Source organism: Eurytemora carolleeae, unplaced genomic scaffold (assembly GCF_000591075.1).
Source record: "Eurytemora carolleeae unplaced genomic scaffold, Eaff_2.0 scaffold129, whole genome shotgun sequence".
Classification (NCBI taxonomy): Eukaryota; Metazoa; Arthropoda; class Copepoda; order Calanoida; family Temoridae; genus Eurytemora; species Eurytemora carolleeae.
Window position 1 is genome coordinate 172,540 of NW_019396235.1, and position 25,617 is coordinate 198,156.

At 33.4% G+C, this 25,617-nt stretch overlaps 2 protein-coding genes across 2 annotated transcripts in view; both read right to left on the minus strand.

The window, feature by feature from the left end:
- Positions 1-3,595: 3,595 nt before the first annotated feature.
- The window catches only part of LOC111698993 (cell division cycle protein 20 homolog), a 25,883-nt gene continuing 3,861 nt past the window's right edge, over positions 3,596-25,617 (minus strand). Inside the window, exons 2-14 of the mRNA XM_023469505.1 lie at positions 15,292-15,296; positions 13,324-13,403; positions 12,500-12,565; positions 11,345-11,459; positions 9,924-9,939; positions 9,100-9,324; positions 8,672-8,745; positions 7,833-8,040; positions 7,280-7,501; positions 6,543-6,748; positions 6,202-6,248; positions 5,119-5,228; positions 3,596-4,097 (exon numbers count right to left, since the gene is read on the minus strand). Of these exons, the coding sequence (XP_023325273.1) occupies positions 3,900-4,097; positions 5,119-5,228; positions 6,202-6,248; positions 6,543-6,748; positions 7,280-7,501; positions 7,833-8,040; positions 8,672-8,745; positions 9,100-9,324; positions 9,924-9,939; positions 11,345-11,459; positions 12,500-12,565; positions 13,324-13,372 (1,536 nt within the window). The 5' untranslated portion in view covers positions 13,373-13,403; positions 15,292-15,296 and the 3' untranslated portion in view covers positions 3,596-3,899. The remainder of the gene's footprint in view (positions 4,098-5,118; positions 5,229-6,201; positions 6,249-6,542; positions 6,749-7,279; positions 7,502-7,832; positions 8,041-8,671; positions 8,746-9,099; positions 9,325-9,923; positions 9,940-11,344; positions 11,460-12,499; positions 12,566-13,323; positions 13,404-15,291; positions 15,297-25,617) is intronic.
- On the minus strand, positions 13,405-22,446 carry LOC111698992 (DNA polymerase delta catalytic subunit). The gene is made up of 12 exons (XM_023469504.1): positions 22,212-22,446; positions 21,530-21,612; positions 20,952-21,476; positions 19,775-20,510; positions 18,985-19,199; positions 18,158-18,338; positions 17,817-17,913; positions 16,900-17,017; positions 16,055-16,134; positions 14,620-15,464; positions 14,436-14,526; positions 13,405-13,964 (listed from the first exon to the last, which is right to left on the minus strand). Exons 1-12 carry the CDS (start codon positions 22,412-22,414, stop codon positions 13,836-13,838), a joined length of 3,303 nt encoding a protein of 1,100 aa, XP_023325272.1. The 5' UTR covers positions 22,415-22,446; the 3' UTR covers positions 13,405-13,835.

Sequence of the window (25,617 nt, forward strand, 5' to 3'; positions counted from 1 at the left end):
CCTATTTTTTTTATTTTCTAAATAGTCGGCCATTTTAAGCCGGAATAGATGTAGCTAGTTAGGATTGAGCTAAAAAATCAAATAATTTTTAATTTTTTCCTTGTGACAACCGTTTTTGTTAAATTAAATACGGTTCAATCAATACTTACGATTTTATTAAGAATTCTTTTATTTACAAACAAAATTGGGGTTTATTGGTTTAATTACTTAAATTGTATTGAAGTAAGGTGTGTAGGGAAGGGTAGGGCACACTGAAAACAGTTGGTTTAATTTACTAAACTGCGTGACTTTTGAGATCCAGGACTCCAGCAACCCAGTGAATCATGACAAAGCAAATTTGCAGAAGATTACTTTTCGTTCTTTAAATAAATATTTTATCAAATCATGTTTTTCAAGATGGCAAAGTATGATAAAATTCTGATAGGCAGGCAAATAGACGCTCAAAACAAATTCTGTTTGAAGTTTAATATTGGTTCTTAGTAACAATAAAAACCTAAAATGTTTACCATTTGATTAAAGTTTAAAAACAATAGAAATATTTCAATGATATTTCAGATTCCGAAGGTTAGTTTACATAAGTTCATTTAAAGCTTGAATTTATTTATTAAAAGCTAAAAGCATAAGTTTTTTTTAATGAAAGATTAACTTTTTTGGTTTGAATGTTTGTTTTAATAAAAATGGGACATTTTTAAGAATTAAAGTGTTTTTTAAATATTTTTTTTCGACTCCGAAAGAATCTCCTAGATGTTTTTAATTCTAAAAAAGTTAGCTTTTAAATGATGCAAAATATTTGCTGATGGATACGATATTAACAATTACATCAATCGCTTCCATCTTTTGAACTGTGAAATATGATATACGGTAACCAACTTAAAATTTAGGAATAAAAACACTGTGGAAACCAATAAGTTGAATCGAACCTTTAGGTCATACAACCAAATAATCCAGTTTTAGACTGTAAGACTCTTGCTTTGATTTTAATTAGTGAGTTGCATATGAAAGTCTGTATCATCAAATTCAAACTAAAACTTTAACAAATAAAAAATTATAAAAGTTTCTTTTAAACATCAAATTCAAGCTAAAATTGCAATAGTTATGATACCAAAATTACAAAATATTCTAAGTAGGGGAGGGGGCTTAAATCCTCAGATCCCGATAACGGATGTTTCACCATTAAGCAATTGCTTAAACTAGAGATTAACTAACTATATCCTTTAAAAGTTCTTAACTTAAGATCAAAACTTTCTCTTCGAAATCAAACCACGACAAATAAAGTTTCGCTCTATATCTTTAAAACAAAGATATTAATTAGCAGTTCTAGAATTAACTATTCATAAAGATTAACAATGATACCCCCCCCCCCCACAATGCATGTCGTATTAAATCTCAGTGTTAGGGAAAGTTTAAATGTGTCAAATCACTAGACCTTATAATTTCAAATATTGTCTAAATAAACAAATTAAATTTTTAAATTACATATTTGCCACTGCGCTGCCAGCTCAATCTTTTTTGTCATGACCATTTTGCAATTCAGATTTCTAAATAAAATCGTTGTTGTTGTTTTTAACATGAAATTGTCTAAGATTTCTTTGCTACATTTTTACCTTATTAATTTCTTTGACAGATCTGTTAATGGTTTTAAAGTTAACCTCAACATGGAATGTCGGTTTTATTGTGGTACCTTATTTTAACCTCTAGCTGAGTAACAATAAGATAGATATCTTCATTCTTCTTAAAATTTGATTTATTCTTAAAGTTTTCTTTATTGCCTCTGCATCAAAGATCAGAAAGTCCACAATTTAAAATCAATTTTCAGAAAAAAAGATATCTAATTCATCCTAGATCAAATGAGAGGTTCCGTTGTAAATCAGACATATCACTATAAAAACAATCCTTACTAGGTTCTTGGATAGTTAAATTATATTCCCAGAAACGAGAAGTTCACTCGATTTTTTATTATTTAAAATACAAAGACGGACTACACTTTTAAAATACCTGAGCTGAAAACTTTAGAATGAAATATCCAGATATCCGATCGATTAGCTTCTCTGGAGTTTAAATTCATGTGGAGAACAAGCATTACTTAAACTGGATATTAAGAAAAAGAGTGGTTTAAGCCTTAATCCTGATATCCACGATTCTAAAGTTTTCAGCTTAGAATGATTAATAAGCCTGCTTAATAGTGTTTTAATCACTAAAACTGTCAAATCTCAGAGTTTTAAGAGTTCTAGGTTAATTATTGAAGTTGCTTCTTTGTTAGCAACCCTTTTTTGTGTTTAAAAATAAGCAGAGGGAAATTATAAAAAATAACAAATAATATTTAAATAGTTCCATCAAATTTTGTTTCTAAACAACTATTGTTGGTCATAGATATTATAATTGAATATATATAATACACTATACCGAGTCCATAACTGTCTTATCTTATCTGTAGTACCATTACACTGCACCAATAAGGACAGTAATTGTTTGTGAAAAAGAAAAAAACTTGTTTTTGACGCAGATAAGATTAAAAAAATTCAAGCTTATTTGATAGTCACTAACATTTTCACAAACGCGCCATTTATAAAGAAATCTTGGAAATCTACGAATTTGCAAAGAACTTAACAATTTTCATTGCAATCTTGCATAAAACTACTCTTTAAGAACATTAAAATTTGCAACATTTTAGATTCAGTTAAGAATTTCTTTTAAAAGTTAGGATTAAGAATTAATACAGGTTTGATAATCCTACCCATTGACTTAAGGTTGGTTACTCTGGATGCGCTCTAATGTATGGAAAATGTCGTCTCCTTCGCTTAAATAGAATCCGCATATGACGTCTTGCTCGCTTCTATAATCAGTGACGTCGTATGCGGATTCTATCTATCTATTCTAAGGAGACATTTTCCGAACATTGGAGCGCATAACCAACCTAATTAAATAATCTCGACTCAACCAGTGCAGTGTTTGAGAGGAAAGCAGTGCTTAGGACCCGGATCCAGATCATCAAAAATATGCGGATTCACGGATCCGTATGGAAGGGGCAAAATATCAACCAAAACCTTGTCCAACCGTTATCTTATGAGATTAATAAAAACTTCCCAAACCCTGAATGGTCCATCAAGTTTCATAAAATAACATAAAAAAAGAAAAAAAATTAAACATTTTACATTTCATCAAAAAAGTTAATAATTATATACATTTTTCAATTTCTCAGACAAATATAGTGGTAGCCGGTGATAATTTTGCATGTACACTAATTTGATGACCTAGGAACTGGATATTAAGTCAAATTTTTCATATCTCCTGTCGGAGTCCATGGATATATAGAATCTGGCACTTCCGACGGCTTCCATTTTTAAATATCCGAACTTATTAGAAAAAAAGATCCGGACTGGAACCGTATCTTTGGTTTGTTTCAAGGGCTGAACCAGGATCAGTTTTTTTTTGTTGAAAAAATCACCCTGTAACTTCTTTATCTAAAGAAATATTTTAATATTTGTATCTTTTAGATTGCAAAGGATAAGTTTGAGAAATGTCTCTGGGTCGATGGCGGTGCAGTTGGTCGTTTTAGAAATATTTATATACACTAAAAAACAGACGAGACATTTAATACTGGTACTGTAAAAATATTTATTTTCAGTCGAGTTTATAAGCGTAAATTAATGAGATCACAAAAATTTAAATAAAATATTTTTTCTAGCGCATTTTGGGAATGCAATTAGAGACAGACAGAGAAAGATATTAGGGACGAGAAAACTGGAAAGGTTTTAAAAATAACACAACAGAAGGAATAGACACGAGAGGCGGGGAGAGAAGGAACAGCCAAGAGGGGAGGGGGTAGGAGAATGAAAGAGAATGGAGAGAAGAGGAAAAGATAAAATATTATTTTCAAATTTAAGAGAACTGAATGAGTATTATCGAATGCTCTGTGCCAGCAGAGAAACAGGATGGCTGCGTCCAGATTTTCCAAGAGGTTTCTTCTCTTTAACCTGGCGAGGCCAGATATTCCAGAACCTGATGGTTTCATCAGCTGCTACACTAGCGACACTGCTTCCATCTGGTGATGAAACTAGAAGTAGAACTCGGCTAGTGTGTCCATTCAGGTCAGTAACCTAGAGAACAGATTAATCAATATCACAGATATACAAACAGATATGAAAATCATGCATCAATTTTAAAGTTCGGATCCGCTTAGCTTTTGACCTTAGATTTTGCCATACAGACTCAATTTTATTTTTTAAAGCCTTAGGCATGTAATATACATTTTAGAAATTTTGGAAGGAGTAATTGACAAAACCCTGATAGATTTTTGTGCGAGAGCGTACACATTTGGGATCACTATCAAAAATCTTCAAGATTATCCTTATGGTAAGCGGGGGTTATTGCCATATATCTAGTAAATCCAAGTAGACCTATAAAAATGTAAGACATTTTTTTAACTTGAAACCCCTTTAGTGTAACACCACAGAACAGTGCACAAGGATTTAAAACCTAAGCAGGATTGTATGAAATAAAAATCTTGTTCCCTGGGTTTCAAGTTATTTAAAACAGTACCTTTTCAACCTTTATCTTATCCAAGGAGAATTGAATAGAAGGAGGGGGGGATAAGGTTTCCGTACACTTTGCTGTGACGTTTTTGGACTGCTGAAGAACTAGTTTTTGCGTAACAACAATAATAAAGATTGTAAACAATAACACAAATAATAAACAGACATCTGGCACATCTCTGGCGTTAGATGAAGATTCACCGTATACTAACTCATGTTTGTTTACATTAGATCGGCTGCCTTTGTTATTGTTGTTACGCAAAAACTAGTTCTTCAGCAGTCCAAAAACGTCACAGCAAAGTGTACGGAAACCTTATCCCCCCCTCCTTCTATTCAATTCTCCTTTATCTTATCAATAATGTGAAAGATATCATCATTTTTATATCTTGAAAAGATTTAAATTGTTTCTACAGTAAAAATGTGCAAGCCAATTACAAGAGACACCAAATTTAAAAATAATAAATAGTTGTGAATCAGACATTCCACGCCATAAATAGAGATTTACTTGAAATTACCAGTGCACAGTTTCTCTAAATAAAATTTTAAGAAGAAAATCTGAGCTAAATTTAATGGTTTTATTATTCACCTTGGCTAGACTAGGATATTTCCAAACTGTGAGTTGGTTCTGACTGAATCCGTGTCCGGACACTAGTTCCTTGTACTCCGTGTTCCAGACTATACTGGATACTTGGCTACCTAGGATTAAATGCATGGAAAAATAAATAAGTTCATCATATATAAGAATAAGTGGTTAAATCTTAAAAACCCTTGATATGGGAGACCTAGGCCGCCCATGAGCGACCTCCACCCGGCCTCCAAAACTTATGATGAAGAGATACCACCAGGTGGAGGCGTGGCAAGATGTCTACGGTGGTAAGCGAATACATCAATACAATGAAGACGACTTTTTAATTTAAGTGTTGATGGTCAACAAGCTTTTTTCGAATTACTAGTTTATACAAATAATAAAAAAAGAGAAGCATTTTAATTGAAAGCTTCTCTTGACTTCTATGTTTATGTGTATCCATGCTGTTTAACAGCGAATCGAAATCAAAATTAAATCCGAAAGTCGTCTTCATTGTATTGATATAATCGCCTACCACTGTATATTGTGGAGGTAGGTTCACAATGGACAGCTTCCCATTTATTTATACAGTACGCAATATTATCGCTATTGTTATTGTTTACATTTGACTAGTATATACAATATATTGTCTTAGCTTCTCTTTCTACTAGGACTGACTCATTGGCGACTAACTATCAAATCAAATCAAACCAAACCAAACCAAACCAAACCAAACCAAACCAAACCAAACCAAATCAAATCAAATCAAATCAAATCAAATCAAATCAAATCAAATCAAATCAAATCAAATCAATTTTTAGTGATTGCTATAAGAAGGAGTTTTAAGTGCCTCTAATATTTCTGGTTTTCAAATCGATCTTTATCATTTATTTCCTTGTATTATAGAAGCCAAGATATGTCGACATTTACTATTTTAGAAAATGAACGAAAACAAAAAAAGCGCGAAAAATTGAGAGAAAAATTAAATGACGACTTTCTGAGCACTGTCAAAAGTTGAAATTATTAATGGGAAAGGAGGCGCGCCCCCAAAGCCTAGTGTTACTTGAGATCCATGATATGTTTCATATTCAAATATTTGTATACCTGTATCTAAACTGTTTATTTGGGTCATGTTTGCAGTATTCCACAACCTATAAACAATATAATAAAACATGGATTTAAAAAACTTAAAAAATAATAAGAAAATCTTCTTTAAACGATATATGGTCTGAAGACGTAAAAGTCTTTGAAATTATTTTCAATCCAGATCAAACCAAAAATATTTTTCACTCCCTCTTTCAGAACTGATCTTATGAATACATATCATACAATACACATAGTGCTTACTTTATTACTATATTTGCTGGTCTTTTTGTTTATTTCTTAGTTGGTTGGGTTATATTAAAAAAAAACTCACAAACGGCGTAAAAAATAAAACTGTTGACCTGATAGTTCTATCGATTGTACCGCCGGCGGTAGCCAACACACCCGCCTGCCATGGACACCAGGAGACAGCTTTCACCGCCGACAAGTGCTCCGTTATACTCTTGATAGGGCGGAGAACCGCCGGGTCCCACAGTTGAACCGTATTATCGTTACCGCCGCTAGCCAGATAGTTACCATGAGGAGACCAGGTTAATCCACAGACCTCCTGTACACAATACATTACAGTACATACTTTGTAGTTGTAAGAAAAATGTCTTCAACACATGATTTATATTTTTATTGTATCAGCATTATGTTTCATGCTCATGCAATCTTCAGGATACGTTGTATTAGTATATAGAAGTATAAAGAAGTATGTATGATGATGCAATCTTTAGGATACGTTGTAGTAGTATATAGAACAGAACAGAACAGAACAGAACAGAACAGAACAGAACAGAACAGAACAGAACAAAAGAGAAAAGAAAAGAAGAAAGAAGAGAAGAGAAGAGAAAAGGAGAATAGAAGAAAGAAGAGAAGAGAAAAGGAGAATAGAAGAAAGAAGAGAAGAGAACTGTTTAGTTTTAATCTTTCTAATTTATGCAGTATTATCAAATTAGTAAACATTTAATACAGCAGTGTACAATGTACAATGTACAATGTACAATGTACAATATACAATATACATGCAGTAAAAAGAATATTTAAAGTACAGAAGTTCATACTTCTACAATACCACCCCCTCCCCCCTGTATACCTGAGAATGTCCTCTAAGAGTAGCAACATGATGATCTCCTATCCTAACATCATGAAGATGAATATCTCCCTCCCTGCCTCCGCTAGCCAGAATATGCTGGTTCCAGTCCATGGTTGCAATCCGTCCAGAATGCCCTCGCATAGTTCGGATAATCTTAGTGTTTGCAACATCCCAGAGCTGAACGTTCCCCTCGCTGTCCCCCACTCCCAGCACGTTTCCTTCCTAGGAAAAAAAACCAAAAATTCAAATCAGACTTTTAGAAACTTGCATTTCGCCATCATAAAGTGAAATAATTAAATAATTCTAGAATTAGATAATGTGAAGTTTTAAAATACGATTTCTCAGGGCTCGATTTAATTGTCTAGTCTAGCCCTAGAATTAGACTCGACTTTGTAAGATATCGCAGTGATTTACTGGTTTAAAATTAGATCTATTAAAAAGTCCCAAAGTCTGAAAAATTTTAATCTAGGTCCAACCTACCAGCCCCGCTCCCTAGAACTAACCAATTTAAAAAAAAAATGAAAAAATAAAATTCTTAAACCGATGTACAAACCTTAACCCATTTAACACTACTAACATACTGTTCCTCCTCATCTTGGAACAGTTGAAGGATCGTTCCATCCGTAGCGTTCCAGATATACATTCCCCCGTTCAGCGCTACAGCAACATGGTTCAGACTCGACCAATCAATGAGATGAAGATAGAAGTCATTCATCATATCAGGAGCATCTAGGATTCTCTCAGCTGTACTAGAGACCTGTCTAAATAATATATATATATATTCATCATATCAGGAGCATCTAGGATTCTCTCAGCTGTACTAGACACTTGTCTAAATATATATATATATATATTCATCATATCAGGAGCATCTAGGATTCTCTCAGCTGTACTAGAGACCTGTCTAAATATATATATATATTCATCATATCAGGAGCATATAGGATTCTCCCAGCTGTACTAAACACTTGTACCTATATATTAAATATAAATATAAAAATTATAATTCGAAGAAATTTCCCTCCATTTGTTAGCTTTGTATTTTCAAATTTTTAAAAAGTTAACAATAACATTACAATAAACATACAGGAGAACCTGAGAAATGAGTTGAAGAAATTAAAAGAAAGAAATTTTTTTGATTGTAATAGCGCTTAGCTTCAGCGACTAAACTCGATATTCCCTGCAAACTTTTAAATTGAAGTTGAATGCCTTAAATCGGGAAAATTTGTCGAGGACGCGCTAAGCACATTAAGTCACATGTTTTAAGGGACTTGATCCGGCAAAGCTTTAAGGGGTATCGTAGTAAATCTGGAATTGCCATCTTTGAATAAAGAATAACTTAAAATTTCGCTTACAGTTCCTTTAAGAAATATAAATTGCTGTCTCAAAAACCTGGTATTGGAGGCTTTAGGAGCTGCTGGTTTTCCAGCTGAATACAAGATTTTCATATTGTTCTGATATCCGTCCTAACACGATAAAGATCAATTTTCTATAAGAGAAGACCCAAGGTAACCGTATGTTTTTCCATTTCAAGAAGTCTCCTTTTTCTGTATAAACTTTCATTCTTTATATTTTAGTGCTGATTTCTGGGGAAAAGAAAAAAGGTTTGGACAAAAAAGAAATCAGAAGAAGGATGAAAATAATTTGTATTGAATGCACTAGAAGTAATTCTTTGAACATTTATCAATTGTGAACTATTCGAAAAAATGAAGGTGTAATGAAGAAATTTTTTTGTAGAAAAAAAACATTTAAAAGTAAAATTGGTAGTTTATTTGTTCCTTTTTTTCAAGGATAAAATATAAAATTGTTCATCGTGTTTCCTTGGCAGCCGGAGCTTTTGATTTGAAAGAAAGAATCCTTGAATCTCCAGGTTGGTTGTTAAGGTTTAGGTTCTCCTCCAGGTACCTCCTTCTCTCTAGTTGGGTTGAGGATAGAGTATCCGTATCCTCCTCGGAGGTTGCGAGGCTGTGAGATGCAAACTCCATGTCCGTTGTACTGCGGTTAGGAATAAATCTGTCAGCTCCGGTCTGATTTCTCTTGTAAACCTTAAATGTACAGATGCATAATTAAGCATCATGCAAATTGTACAATACATGTACAATGTTATACACATGCACAGTACATTAATAGGGTAGGAACTCAAATGTTCCTTGTTCAGTATACTTCACTATGTAAATTACAATGTACAATCTGCCAAAGGTCAATAAATTGCATCTTCATTATCATTGGATTAGAAAGTAAACTATAGCGACGGTAAAAACACTTTTCATATAGTTTTGAATTTGTGAATGTGTACTTCACTTCTAAACTTTATTGATTACAACAACATGGCGTTAGTTGGAAATGGAACTTAATTGAAACCTTGAAAATCTGTACATGAATGAACATGAACACTGCTTGTACACTGTACACTGTGCACTGCGCATAGTGTAAACCAGAACTATTTGCTAAAATATTTAATTTGTTAAGGAAAAACGATGCTTTTATAATTTCAAGCGCGTTTTCGAATTTTTTTATTCATTGCATCAACGTTAAAATATCACTATTATCAACGTTAAAATATCACTATTATCAACGTTAAAATATCACTATTCGTTATGAAACTTCGGATTTTACAAATCAAAATATTAATTCAAAACCTTACCTCTGGAACTCCAATCCTATGTAAAACAGATTTTTCAAACGCTTAAAACATTTTTATCCCAAATAAACTCCTTTAAAAAATTGCGGATTTTCAAATTATTGATTTAAATTTAGGATTTACTTTTTATTCTAAAGAAATCAAAATATAAATTATGTAAATGCGTGCAGAACGCACACTGCTGAGAATGGACCATCAGGTTTTAAGTCAAAACACCTAAACTTTTTCTTTGGAATATGTTTATATGCAGGCTACTGAGTTATATTCTCAATTTTCAGAAAATGCCACCAAGGGAATTTTGAGCAAATCATCTTTTTAGGAAATTGTAGAAATCAAGTGCATTTACAGGTTAAGTTACAAGCTAAACAAAAATTTCGTTTCAAGACTTTAATCTGCTTCTTCTGGGTTTTTTGACGATATTTTTTATTAGTATATGACATGGTTTCCAAATTTTTTTTATTTTTCTTTAACAGCCATGAAACTTATTGTAGCAAAAAATCAAACCTTTAAGTCAACTGCCTGACTGTCAAAATGCGGCCCGAAAAAGTTTTTTTTGGTGTATTTTTTTATTTATTTTACTTTAAAAAGTCTTTTTTAGCCAGTAATTGGGTAATTATACAGTTCATTTGATTTTTTTTGCTAAACTTATGACTGTTAAGGAAAATTCACAAAATTTGGGGATCATGCTATCAACGGTTCTAAAAATATCACAAAAACACAGATTAATCTTGATAAATCTTTGAACCTACAATTATGATTGAGCTTAGGCTTAAAAATGCACTTGATTTCTACAATTTCTTTAAAATGGATTTAATTAAAATTCCCTAGGTGGCTTTTTCTGAAAATTTAGATTATAACTCAGAAGCCTGCATATTTATATATTTCCGAAGGAAAAAATTAGGTGTTTTGACTTGAATCCTGATGGTTCATTTTCAGCAGTGTGAACACAACATTTTTTGCTTAAAACATTGAACATTTTGAACTTAGCAAAATAACGGGTTAAAATGAAAACTTGAGGTGTGAACTTGTCTGTGGAGTATATTGTTGATCTAAACGCTAGATAAGGATATCGGGCACAATTAAATTTACAGATCAATGTCTCATCCCGTAATTCAAAACACAATAGTTCTGAACTGGGAAACTTTGTGTTGAATATTCATAATCCCGATCGCTTGATCATGATATCCACTGTGGGCACTTTTTATTTGAAGAATTATAAAAACTATACCATTCCATATCTTCGTTTTAACCAAAACTCTCTTTAACTCATACAGGGTACGATTACAATGCAGGATATCGAATCAAGATTAAATTAATCTGCAGATTAACAAAAGATCGAGATTAAGCATTGGTCTCGATATCCGCACTACAAGCGTTCCCATGTCTGGTTTGAAAACTAACAAAGATCTAATAAATCTATTTTCCTGGTTGGAGTTTTAGATCTAGCAGGAGATTTGCTCCGACTGAACTGTTTAGGTTTGGATGAGAGTAGGGACGGAGATACACGGGAAGCAGAGCGGGATCTGTTCAAACCAATTCCTACAAACACACACAGTAAAATCTGAGTCAAGGTGATGCGGACCCTCACGTGACTTATTATTTATCTCAACCTAACCTAACCTAACCTAACCTAACACGAGGTTGCCAAAATTGTTAGGAAGGGTGGGGGTCAAGAAGACCAGATGTCGGGGCCACAAAGCAGAGTTTATGGTTGCACATAAAAAAAATAAGAGATAAAATTCAAAAGGAATCAGCGGTAAATAACAACAATAACAATGAAAAAAAACCTTTTGCTTTATAAACATACGTTTCAATTGTAAAATAATGAGATACTTTTAAACCCTTTCTAATTATTGTTACGTAAATCAAGTTAATCAACTCATTTAGCATAAGTTTTTTTTAAAATATTTATTAGCTTGATTTGTAACCATTTATCTACAGGATAAATCCGAATTCGGATCCGCATCAAAATCAAATGGAACCTAAGAATAAGCATTACAATGTAATTTTGTTCAAATACCAATTTAATACAAGGGTGAAACTAAGTGTACTTTTAAGATGAAAAATAGCAATTCTAAAGTTTTCTTAAATACAATTGAAAAACAATACTCCATCCCCCCCTCTTCCATATAACAGAAATCAGAAATGTTACAGGAATAGGGTTAAGACAAAAACAGTATTGTTAGAGCAACTACGAAAATTAGATTTTTGGCCTTAAAACAAACAAGTTATAGAAGAAACAAAAGATTAAAGACGGTAATTAGCGGTTTTTAACATATGCTTAAATAAAAAAAATCGACCTCTCTTGCTGAGTTATGACCTCTAAATTCGCAAAAAACTATTTTCAATGTTGCTTTTTATTTGCTTTGAATAAATTAATGATTGGTACATTTTTAACTTCATCATGATTTAACTGTAAAAATTAACAATTGCCACAAATTCATATGTTTTAATCTTTGATATTTCAAACTATGGATTATGTTACAGTCACATAGTTCCAAATAAGAAAGGTTAAACCTTGCAAAGATATGGTGAATATAAAATCAGATTTTGCGATGATTGTTGTTCAGTCAGTTTACCTGAAAGGTTTCCTCTCGAGGTTGGTTTTAAACTTAAACGGGAGATGGAACTATTCAAAGTAGAATCTAAAATAAATGGAACTATTCAAAGTAGAATCTAAAAAAAAAATAATGACAAACAAAAAACAATGAAACAAAAAGCAAGAGAAAGTAAAAGGCATTAATGAAGAAAAAATTAAAAAAGGAATCTTGTAAATTATTATTTATTTTATTGGGTTTCTAAAGCTAAAACTTGCAAGACTTGAAAAAAATGGCAATTTTACAATTTCCTTGTAAATCTTCCAATGCATATTGTTAGACCCTAAAAATATTACCCCTTATCATCTAAATTGGAATTACAAACATTTTCCTCGACTTCATTAAAATTTGACAAAACAAAAAAATAAACAATAAATAAAATTGACAAACAAAAACAATAAACAATGATCAAAATTGACAAACAAAAACAATAAACAAAATTGACAAACAAAAACAATAAACAATGATCAAAATTGACAAACAAAAACAATAAACAATAAACAAAATTGACAAAAACAATTAACAATAAATAAAATTGACAAACAAAAACAATAAACAAAATTGATAAAGAAAAAAATAAACAATAAACAAAATTGACAAACAACAACAATAAAAAAAAAAAAATGACAAACAAAAACAATAAACAAAACTAACAAACAACAATAAACAATAAACAACATTGACAAACAAGAACATAAACAATAAATTAAATTTACAAACTTAAAGACAATGAACAATAAACAAAATTGACAAACAAATAAATAAACAATGAATAAAATTGACAAAAGAACGTAGTTAAAAATGACCTAATTTCAGCGCATCCGTCAACTGTTGATCAAAATTAAAATTAGACATTTTCACTACGCTAAACACAGCCGTTGATAATCTGAAAATGAAAATAAAATACATACGTTTGTGCTTTTTATTCTACACTGGTTCAATGAATTTGTACTCACAATAAATTTCAATGGTATATGCACTGCAGTGTACAGAGTAAAATAAGAAATAATTTGAATACAATGTGTACATTGTTCAATATGTACATAAAGGCATGAAATCCCCCTCCTACAGATCTTGATAAAAACAATCTTACTTTCAAATCTTGTAATAAACTTGAATTTAAAGGCACTCAAAAACTTGAGAAAAGAAATTCTGAATTATGTCAATTTAAACTACAAATAATCCAGAAACGGATGAAATGGTTTAAATACTTTCTGGAAACTTGAATTTATATAAAACCGGAAGTGATGTTTCACCAGTCCGGAAGTAGTGTTTCACCAGACCGGAAGTAATGTTTCACCAGACCGGAAGTGGCGTTTCACCAGTCCGGAAGTCCAAATCTTTTAACGACCTTCTCGTGGTTGCCGAGATCTAACTGGATCTTCTTCCTGAGGTAGAAGATGGGACAGTCCCTGCTCGTGCAGAGGACCTCCTCGTGCAAACTCCCCTAATGTAATATAATTAAAGGACCTGCAGACGTAATTTCAAGTGACCTGTACTTTTTACAACGGAACCCCTTAAACCTATATCTAAGGAATATATTGTCGTGGTAATCTTTTGAATGTCAAATTCTGATCCCTAGTCACAATTAAAAATAATCAATTTTCAGGTAGAAAAAAAAAGATAACTCTGATCAGATGCACTTGAAGCGGAGAGTCAAAATCTTATGTTACATGAGATTTAAAGCTAGAATTCGACATGAGAGAAGAATGCCCATACGAGGGCCTAAACCTTCTCAGTAAAGAGAACATTATTGCCCAAAAACTTCACGGCGTTGTATAATTTGATGGGTTTAAATTTTTAAAAATACTACCATAGCAAATAAAATATATAGACTCCATAATTTTGTGATGGAAACCCTTTATTTTGTGATCCGCGTGGGTCTTTCTGATTTTATTGGGAGGAAGGATATAAATACCTGACAACGCTGGCATTGTGTCCATAGCTTAGAAAATCTGTCTTCTAGGGACGCTGTCTCCGCAATATGCTTCTGATATATCTCAGACTCCCTGGATAATGGTAAAAATTAAAAACGAGTCGAAAATAAAAACAAAGATTTTAATCCATTATTTTTTAAAGGTTTATGAGGATTTAAATCTAACCTGGGTTTACAATGTGGACAAACAGCATCTGTTTCTACAGCCAAGGGAACCTTACAACCTAAGCAGGTCATCTTCTTCTTCGTAAACGCGGCAAGTGCGCTTACCTTACTCGTTACAACCGTCTTTGTCATGGTGTGTTCGCCTCTCAGCAGGACGGATTCAGCTTTACTCTCTCCGAGTATAGGTTCAAACAGACGGAGAAGAGGTTTGGATAACATGTTAGTTAGATAATGTTGAAAATCAATTGAAACATTGTTTTCTAGAACGTAAATAGGGTCTTCCGCTTTAGCATAGGCCGGGGTGCCTTTGCTTGCGGATATAATGACGTAGGGAACACGATCTCCGAGTTTTGGCGCATTTCCTGGATCTCTCTTGCGCATTTTCGCGGCTAGTTCTACGTGGGCTTGCTTAGCTGTGTACTCCTTGTCAGACTTGGTCAACTCCTTGGTGATCACCAATTGGGATATATCCACCCGGTTACACAGGAGGTCGGAGATGGTCTGCTTGACGTACTCCACGGCTCCATCAGGGTTCCTCTCGATCAAGATCTGCTGCAGGCAATTGTTCATCATCTTGGCGACCAAAGGACAGTTATCTCTTCTTACGGTCTCTATGCCTTTACAATCCACCTTGTCGTAGGTTTCAGGTCTTGTGAAATATAACCCGGCATACCTCTTCTTATTGATCAGTAAATACGGGAAATAAACCTTTTCAAACTCAAGTTTAATGGGTTTAATAAAACTCTCAGTCACTGTTACAGCTGCCTCTCTTCCTAACTTCATGGCCTCTGCTACAGTAGATACTCCGAACCTAACCATTACAGAGTCTGTGTCTCCGTATATAACCTAAACATCAATTCAAAACTTAATCAAGATTATATTTCTAAGTATCTTTTAAGAAATGATTTTTAAAATGAAACTTACAAATCGACGGGCAAATTTGTCATCCTTTTTTAATACTTTTAAACCCAAAATTCATTTAATTTCCCCTAAGAATAATCAATATTCGATCCCAACTTGAGAAAATAAAATCCTTAAACCCCTATCATCTGGGGAAACAAATATTTTTGAACAAAATCTCTTATGAGGTGTTTAATTATATGAGTTTCATATTAATCAAAAAAAGGTTTCGGAGGAGGTTAAAAGTTTAAAGGTTTAAGAGAAAAAGAGGACAAAATGAATTAAAACTTTATTTTTAGAAAGTTGTTTCCCCAAATAACTTCAGCGATAACATCTTCAAAACTTTCAAATATAATGAGTGTGGGGGGTAGTGATGTGCATTAGGCTGGTTCGTTTTTTGCATATATTTTTTTACACGGCCAAAACTTTGCATAGAGTAAGAAAAGCAAATATTATCAAAAACATTCTCTCACTCTGACCCTGGCCCTGACCCTGACCCTTTATGTTATATTGGAGAATTGATTTAAAAAATATACCTTAGCATCATGTTCGTATCCGTTCTCTACAGTATACTTGGACTCAACCTCCGTCTTAGTATGCTCTATCATCATCCTACCTAGAGTTGGGAATCAATCTTATCAGTTTATTTAGATAAAGAATTTTTAGCCTTCACGAGGCTTTACATAAATCTTCGAAGTCTTGTACGTAATTATTTTTTTTATCACTTTTCTTTAGGAAAATTATGCAAAATTTTGACTATTACAGAAGATTTAAGTCTGAACGATGCAAGATCATTCGTACGTTAACAAATGATAAAAAAAACCGTTACTTTATTTCATATGTCTTCCTGTCATTGTCAAGATCCTGCATATACATATATACACTATACAGGGTTACACACAAAGGATGAGACTGTAAAGACAACCAGCAACTCATAAAATATGAGGATTACAAGGTTAAATTAAATTTTTTGCCTTGCATATTGTCTTGGTTGCCTATTTATTAACATGGATACGAAAGAAACCAGTTTAAAGTTGCAGAGAATCCTAAATATAAGGAAATACAGTATAAATTATGTATAGTCGTCTCTGAAGTCTCATCCTTTGTGGGTAACCCTGTATGTAAAGTTGTAATCTCTGTTTGTTTGTAAGTCCGATCATAATTTATGAACCATTTGACCGATTCGCCTCGACTTTTGATTGGGGAACTCGGGAGAACAACTGGCATGTTCTACGCTAGGTTTTGAGAATCTTATATTAAGTGGATGGAATTTCATGGCAAAAATGTTGCTTCCCGGTAAACCGACAAAGTGCGGGTAAACGGCGGGATGTACCCTGAAAATCTAAAAATGCAGACTGTTTAGAATAATAATGAATCCTACCGAACGCTGTGACGGATTGTGATATCTCAAGACAAGGTAGTTTGCCCACCTGGGCACCAGTAAACCCATATACAGAGTTAGCACTGATCTTTAATGCTAACTGCCGACCATCAAGAACCTAGGACAGAATAAAACATGCAAAATATTGAATTAAAAATAAAAATTAAACAATATTGCGCACAATGAATCAATTTTTTAATTTCAATAAATTTCAATAAAAAATAAAGTATCATGAAAAAAATCTTCACATAAAATCATAAAACTAACATTTTGATTCGGTCTCTGCTTTTTTCAATTAATTTTTATCAAGCTAATATCACTTAATAAACGTAAAGACAACAAAAACCAGAAAACCCCCCAAAACTTTGTTTTAAATAATGCAGCAACAACGACAACGACAACGACAACGACAACGACAACGACAACGACAACGACAACGACAACAATAATATTGTATTGCAGTTTCTGGGTGGAATAAACCAAGCCTTGAAAACAGAATTGAAATGAGTGTAAACTTAGTTCCCATAAATAGAGTGGAATGTCTAAACCCTTACAAGCTCTGTCAGATTAAGAAATGATGTTTTTCTTTTTTAATTGAAATATTTTCAATTGGGGGTTCATTTAGTGACATAAGCGTATTTCTGCACACAGAAACTATTTTATTGTCAGAATTTAACACTTTAAGCTGAAAAAATGATGATACCAAATCAAAGTTTAACTAGTGTCTTTGTAATGGGGGAGGGGGTCACTTATAAAAGAAAAACGACATCCCCATTAAAATTATTTCAACTCGCAAAATCTGTAGTACAGATCTTTCAAACGAAGTTTTGGTGTAAATTCCTTGACAATACTGCAGTGGTATATATTTTCTTTAAAAGTCACTCCCCTCATATAAACCTATATTACCTATTACTGACCTTCTGTTTGAAGGGATCTGTTTCATTTTTCAGATCTGCCTTAGCCTTCTTCCTGGCACTGAGCAGGGACTCAAGGATCTCCGGGAGCAACCCCTTCCTAACATTTTAAAAAATCTTTAAAACTTGGGATTTTGGACAATTTTTGGTATAAAATATAATTTTTTGCCTCTGAATTGTTTAATTTTCAACGGATTTTCACGATTTTTTTTAAACTTCGGAATTCAGTGTTTCAAGGCAGATTTTTTTATACCCATATGGCAATTTTAACTTAAGAAAAAATCTTCTTTTATAAATGTTGCATTAATATCCAAAACTGATCCTATAATGTTGATCATCCCTACCTAACGTCACTCTTTACGAACATATTCCCACTCGGGGTCTTGATATACTGCTCCGGGCTCAGGTTATACTTAGCAATAGCGCCTGGTTGAATCAGAGAGGTGTAGCAGAGGTTGTGTGCCATCATAATAGAGGGGTACAGAGAGGAGAAATCCAGGGTTGCAATAGGAACATTGTAGTAACCTAGAATAATTATATAGTTCTAAAGATTATATATAAATCCCCGAAAATTGTAGTAATCTAGAACCATTATATACAGAGCGTCTCATATCATATTAAATTATCTCCAAGTTTTAACGCCAAAATAAGCCCAAAATATCCGAAAAACCTAGCATTTTCCGCAAGAAGATTCTTAAATAAGCCTTAATCAATTTTTCAAAATAATTAATACTTCTTAAATTTACTGATAAGTCCCGAAAATCGTAATTTAGACCGATTGACGATCTAATATGATGTGGGACAACCTGTATTTATATATATTTTATAAGATTGGGTCAGACCCATGAAACATTTAGTCTTAAAAAAGTATATACTTAAACATCTGAAATGTGTATTTAAACTGAAAAAAAGTTGAAAATACTAAATATTTTTATAAATAACCAGCATTCTTCGCCGCGTTGCACATCTTTTTCTGCTAAAAACTATTGTTGTTGCATGTGATTATGTGATTATATTTATGTGAGATGAGATCTGCAAGAAGCCCCATCTTGGGCTTGTATTTCTGAATATTTACTTTGCATAATTAACCCAAAAAATTAACTTCCCCTAGGGCCAAGTGAGGTCCCACAAAAAAGTGGGCGTTTCAACGTTTATGATAAAAAAATCCAACCTTTGATTGGATCTATAACCGTTGCTCCTTCATAATTCTCCTCAGACGCCTGGGACTGATAGGTCGGTATCACCAGATCCTGCTCCATAGCCTTCCTGATCAGCTGGGACACAACCTTGATCTGCTGTCCCCTCGTCTGGAGGTAGGATAGCGGAACACCAGTCACCCTGGCCATCTCCATATAGTTGATTACACACATCAATTTATCCAATAGTCTGAATAACATAGATTATCAACGACTAGTTTGGAAAACCTTACTTGGAATCTAAATGTTCCCTTTGATGGCAACCTTTTCAGATTCGAACTTTTAAACCTAGCTAAGGGAATTCCCGTGGGTCCACCAGTTCGACAATCAAAATTTTAGGCAAATCAGTGAACGGGTTTATGAGTAAGGATCGGACATACTAACAGACAAATAAAAAGAAATTAATAGTTTATATATAGAGATATATAAATATTAATAAATATGAAAACTGAGAAGCTGTTCTGATTATTGCTTTATTAGTTATATATATATATATATAGATTTACTGGGAACTGAAGAGAAAATGTTAAGTTTTCGTTTGAAGTAAAATATAGTAAAAAAGTCACACAAATTAGGTGAGAAGTGAAGAAATGAATATTGAGGTATAAAGTAGGGAAAAAGGGTGATATTAAATTTCTTATATTTTTCGAACACACTAAAAACTGTTACAGAAATGTTTAAATTTATCAAATATTTCTAATAACTAAACTTAAACCGAGAAACCATAATACTAAATAAATGAGAACAATGTTTATCAAAAAGTACCTGAGGGGTAGATAGGCATCTTTTAAGCAGTAAACCGCAAGGCGACGCCGAGATTGAGCATTTCCATGTTGAAGATCGGATATTACAGAGTGATGCACGTCTTCCTTCTGCTCGTTCAAGAAGTGAAAGGAGACGGCGTTCAATGTGTAGGATCGGAGCTTATAATCACGAACCAGGATAAGGAGAAGATCAAAGGAGACCCGTCCGTCAATATTTACAGATTTGTTCTCCCTCCTACCCATCTGTTTGGACTGCAGGACGGTTTCTTTGATTTCGGATCTTTTATTCGCCACCCTTCCGAGGAAATCAAAATTGTGAACCTGAAGATGTTTTGCTCTCTTGAGAAGATACGGGAGATCGAAGTTATTGATATTGTATCCGGTTAGGATATCAGGATCACATTCTCGGATAAACTTTGCCCATTGATCGAGGAGATCTGACTCCTTCTCACAGGAGATCACGTGCGATCCAACGATCTGTGCACATGAGCCCAGGGTGAACACGTTCCTGATAAAGGGTTCCCTCTCTCCCTGCCTGATCACCATGTTGGCGATCTGGATGACTGGATCCTTCTCCGGTTCAGGGAATATCCCTTTCCGACCGGCACACTCGATATCAAAGGAGAGGATTCGAAGGGGGGCAACCTTGGACCATTCCCCCTCCGGTATATGGGAGATCAGTTTATCCCAGGCAACATCTACCTCTAGCTGGGCTCGGGACGTGTATCCATTTTTTCCTAGACAAAATTATATTTTAAATAAAATAAATCAAATCTTACCAGGTACGATATGAGACCATTAGAGTTAAAAACGAGTTTTATCATTTGAATTGACATGCATAATTGCATTGATTTAATCAATGTATGTACAAGATTGAATAAAGAAATGGGAGCATTGATGCATAGACTTATACAAGAAAATACATACCTTTGTCTAATCAAGGATAAATAAGAAAACCCTATTTTTCTAGTGAAAAAATGATTATTTAAAATTGCGGTTTCTGATTAAAAATCACTTGCGGATTTTATGCTGCAGACTGCAGAGACAACTAAGTTGACAGTGAGACTTTAACACGTTTCTAAGTAGATGATATTTTCCTCATTGTTACTCATAAAAAGTTGTGAATCCTTTTTAAATGGAGTCACATGAATTTACGTTTTAGTCCCATTTAGAAATACCTTTGTCCAGTTTATTCCTTGCCATCCAGGTTCCCGGGGGGAGTTCCAACCAGTTACATCCGACTATATGAGCATCCGCCATAAACCTGATCTCAAAATCAATATTTGCCTCGAATGCCTTGATGACAACACAACCAATTTCAGGGATTGAAATATCGCCTTTCTCTAGGAGTCTTTTAGAAGCAGCAACTAGTTTAGGGATGGCGAGGGTTATCTTGATAAACGGGATCATTGTGTTTCCCTGGAATCCGTAAATGGTGCTCTTCTGAACCATGTCCACGTTCAGCACAGCGTCGACAACGTTTAGGTAGTTGTTCTTGATGTCAGCAACCAGGGCGGCGTTCAAAGATTTCCTGAACCCGGGAAGGTGGCGGGGTTCGAACCCGGCCGGAGCAGGAACGTAAATGTACGGATGAAATCCGTGGATATGACAACAGATGGAGTTTCCGTCGTCAGTAACGCCGAACACTCGCATAATCGGCGCAGGGCCGACGTTAGCCCCCGGCATGTCACGCCTGGCGTCCCCTACAAAAGTTTTATTTAGATTTTAATTCTTTTTATCAAATTACAATGTTTACCTATATAATGATCCAACTCTAATTGCTGAAAAACAAGTTTATCCTTAGCAGGGTCTAGTTCAGGTAAAGCAGGTCGAGCCCATCTAAACAAGAAATTCAAAATATTTAAATAAACATGAAGGGACTTCAAATGAAACTCGTTCCATGCCCGATGAAATTATAAGAAAGATATTGCCTTTTTCAATCTCAAAAGCTGCGGAATTCAACTGATTAACTTTTTGACTATGTAGCATAAATCTGCATGCGACTTTATTAGATAAACTCTTCAATCCATAGTTACTCAGATAGAGGTCTCAGGTTACTGTTGTGAATCAGACATGGAGGGATACTCAAAATTACGTCAAAACTTCCTTCAAAGCTATTTTTAAGCTCAATGAATGACGGTTTTTTCTCTAACACTCATTTCTTTACTCCATACTCTTAAAATGGACTTATGATTAAGAATTATTAATATCATTTCTATCCGATGTTTCTATAACAAGAATTTGATGTAAACAGCATGGTTTCGTTAAATCCATTACAAATAAGATTGTTCATGTTTTGCACATTTATAAATGATAAAGTTTTTGGTGAAATATGAACTATTTGGGGTCCATTAGTACATTTTTCAGACAAAATTAATCCCCTCCCCCGTCTTTAAAAATTTTGAGAAAAAGCTTTAGACAAATGAGTTTTTAAAGACCTGTCATAAGTAGATTCCTGCTCTGGTCCCTGTCCTTCAAGCCCAGCCGGACCATCTTCATAATCCATATCATCATCCTCCATATTAGCGAGGTACTGCTCAAAGGTACCCGGAGCATCCTCGTCCTCATCCTGCCGAGGACGTTTAGTCTGACTACTCGTCCCTCCCCCGCCATTGTATCCTCCACGCTTCTTAGAGTTCATTTGGTTTTTTTTCTGTAAAGTTTCATCTAATTGAGTAGTTGTAAAATGGGGAGAGCCCGAGTTTATAAACAGTTTTACACAAGCTCCATGTAAAAATAGATAGGAAGGTTGAGGGTGTTTTAAACTGGTTTAAGAAAAGTTACCAAAACTTCTACACTACCCTACCCCCTTTTATCAGTTTTCTCCAAAACCTAGATTTAAACTAATTTTAACAAAATTAATAATACAATTTGGGTCTGTCCTAGAGAACGATTTTTGGAACCCCCCCCCACACTATGAAACATTTCAGGGTTCTGCAATTTTTTTGTAAGTTTTAAGAACAAGGTTTGCTGCAATTATGAAGAGGATATTTTAATCAATGAAATCATTCCAATAAATAGAGTTGGCCTGTGGCTGCCAAAAATTAGGCCGGCTGATCTTCCAGGATTGCCCTTGGAAATTTTAAAAGTTGGTTTTTTAAATGAAACTCCTAATTTATTTGTCCCACTTGGCAATTAATTGTCATGTATATTTCTGGGAATAAAATTACTACTAATTATCTACCATCTAAAAACTATGTACAAAAAAAGAAAAACAAATATAAATAATTTTAAAAGGTTCAGACATGAGTTATGATAGATATTTCTGGCGAAGAATATAATGAGGATTATAAAAATGTGCAATAAAAAAGTGGATTCAGAATACAGGGTTCCACACTCAAAACCAAAACTATTTAAATTTCTAGATCACTGCACACTAGACAGAAGCAAATAGATTATCAAGTACAATAGGTTGCAACAGAGAAATGGACCAATTATACACGACGTCATAAGTGTCAAATGTAAAAGGAAAGCTAAGTTTTCTCACATTGGTTGATATGTTTTCCAAGATTTAATAAAAAAGTGTAAAAACAGGAACCAAAGAACACACAAAATTGCACTTATTTCACTGTGTAAAGCACTTTTCCCTAAAATTATCACTATTATTAATAGTTTTGTCAGACACAAAAACTGAGTTGACACTTGTGACGTAAAAATACAGCTGTACTGAGAGTGTACAATAGATGGCAACGTAGAATTTGTACTAAAATCTTATTGGACAGAAGGAGCCTAGGTAAACTCTATACTACCACTTTGGGACCTGTAAGTACCTCTAGTTTAAGTATAAGAAATACAAATTTATTTGGTTACATACATTAGAAATTCAAAAAATTTTCTTCCTTATAAAAATTAATTACTCCCGCCGTTTACCCGCGCTTGGTATTAAATTACATTTTCGCTGAAGTGTTTGACGTTGTCCGTGGAGTTTAAAAAACTAAATAAGATTTAACACCGGGCTCAGGGTATCCGCGGACTCATTAAAAAATGCCCAGCCGTTTTCCCATCTATATCTAACATAAAGGGTTACCCACAAAGGATGAGACTGTAAAGTCGACCAGAAACTCTTTAAATTTGACGATCCTATATTTAAACCAAGTCTTTTGCTTTAAAAGTAGTATTTTAATGGTTTATTTGATGATTTGGCAGATTAAAAAAATACATATTTAAAATTTAAAAAATTTTAATTCTTCTCAATAACGTTTAATTTAAAGAAGTTTATTTATTGAAGACATAAAAGTAAGATTTTAATTTTACGTACAATTTACTTAAGCTTGGCGTGTCCTTGCAGCGACATGTCATAATTGAAAGAAAGAAAGAAGACGACACTCTTTCCCCTGTTTCTGATTACCACTGCAGTCCTCCATGAACGCAAATCTGGACTTTGCAGTTGTTTGTTAAATCTACGGAAATTTTCACTTCGTAAAATATAAATAGTTTAACTTTACTTATAGTTTTTATTCATGGTAAATGTTTTTTAGTTAACAGAGTTGAGTGTAAAAAAGAAAGCGTTAGCTTTATTCAATCATAACAATAATCATAATAATAATAATAATTTTAAATTCTCAAAAAAAGATAGACCAGATTTTGGAATTGGCAGAAATAGGGCTATTTTGTGATTATCGTATTTGTACTAGATTTATATTATATTTGTACAATGAAATTGTAAAGTCGTCTGAGATTAATTGTAAATTAATTCCGGGTCTTTCTGATTAGGACTTAGTTTAGGTAAAAAGGGTTCTATTTGGACCAATTTCGCGGATTTTGGCGATTATTTTTCAATTATTAATTTTAGATAATACTTCCGTTGTTTGGGATTTCCGTACCCCTCACCCTGAATCCTGTTAAAACAATGGACTGCACAATTCAATTAACATTGATAATTTTTCATTGTGGGGCTCTGTAAAAGTCACCTGCGGATTTATGGAGAAGAGATAATGAAGGAAATGGGGAGAATGTATATCTTTGTGAATCGGGTTTCAAATTGAACAGTGCCTTGAGTTCGTTTATATGTCGTTTTTAGGTCGTTTATAGGTCATTTTTATGTAGTTTTTATGTAGTTTTTAGGTCATTTTTAGGTAGTTTTTATATAGTTCTTAAGTAGTTTTTAGGTAGTTTTTATGTAGTTTTTAGTTAGCTTTCAGATAGTTTTAGGTCGTTTTTTGTCTATTTTTTCTTTTTTTGGGTCAAAATTAGGCAAAGGGTGAGAAGTGCAAATGTTTTCAAAATTGTCCATTTTTGAAATCTAATTTTTTTTAAAACCAATCCAAAACCATCACCACTAAGGATGAAAAAACGTTGACAGTTCTTTAATATTAGAAAAATCTGCCAAAAATTAAAGAATGCCAGGAATAAGAGCAGAACGGTTCAAGGGGTACTCCTTGAACTTGATCTTGTAGAAGGAGTGTGTGTGCAGAGCTCTTGATCCAAGGAATGTTGCGGAGAAGAACATAAACCAGAGGGAACCAGGGTTTAGAGTTATCATAAACCAACCAATCCATTCTAATATCTCTCCTAGAAACAATATTCTACAGGAATTAAAAGACTATTTTAAAATTGTCTTTGATTTAAAGGGACCGTTCTCTTTTCTATTGTAGGGTTGTGTCTGAATTCAGAAAAATAAATCAACTTTAACTCCAAAGACTTAAAAAATGTGATTCAAGAAAAAGATTTGATTGAAGTATCACCTAAATAATTTGGAGCTGAAATATATTCAAAGAGTCCTCCATGAGGGATTTTATATTGTGTTTCTCCAGGTTTCCTGATAAAAAAAATAATAATAATAATAATAATAATACTAATAATACTAATAATAATAATAATAATAATAATAATAATAATAATAAT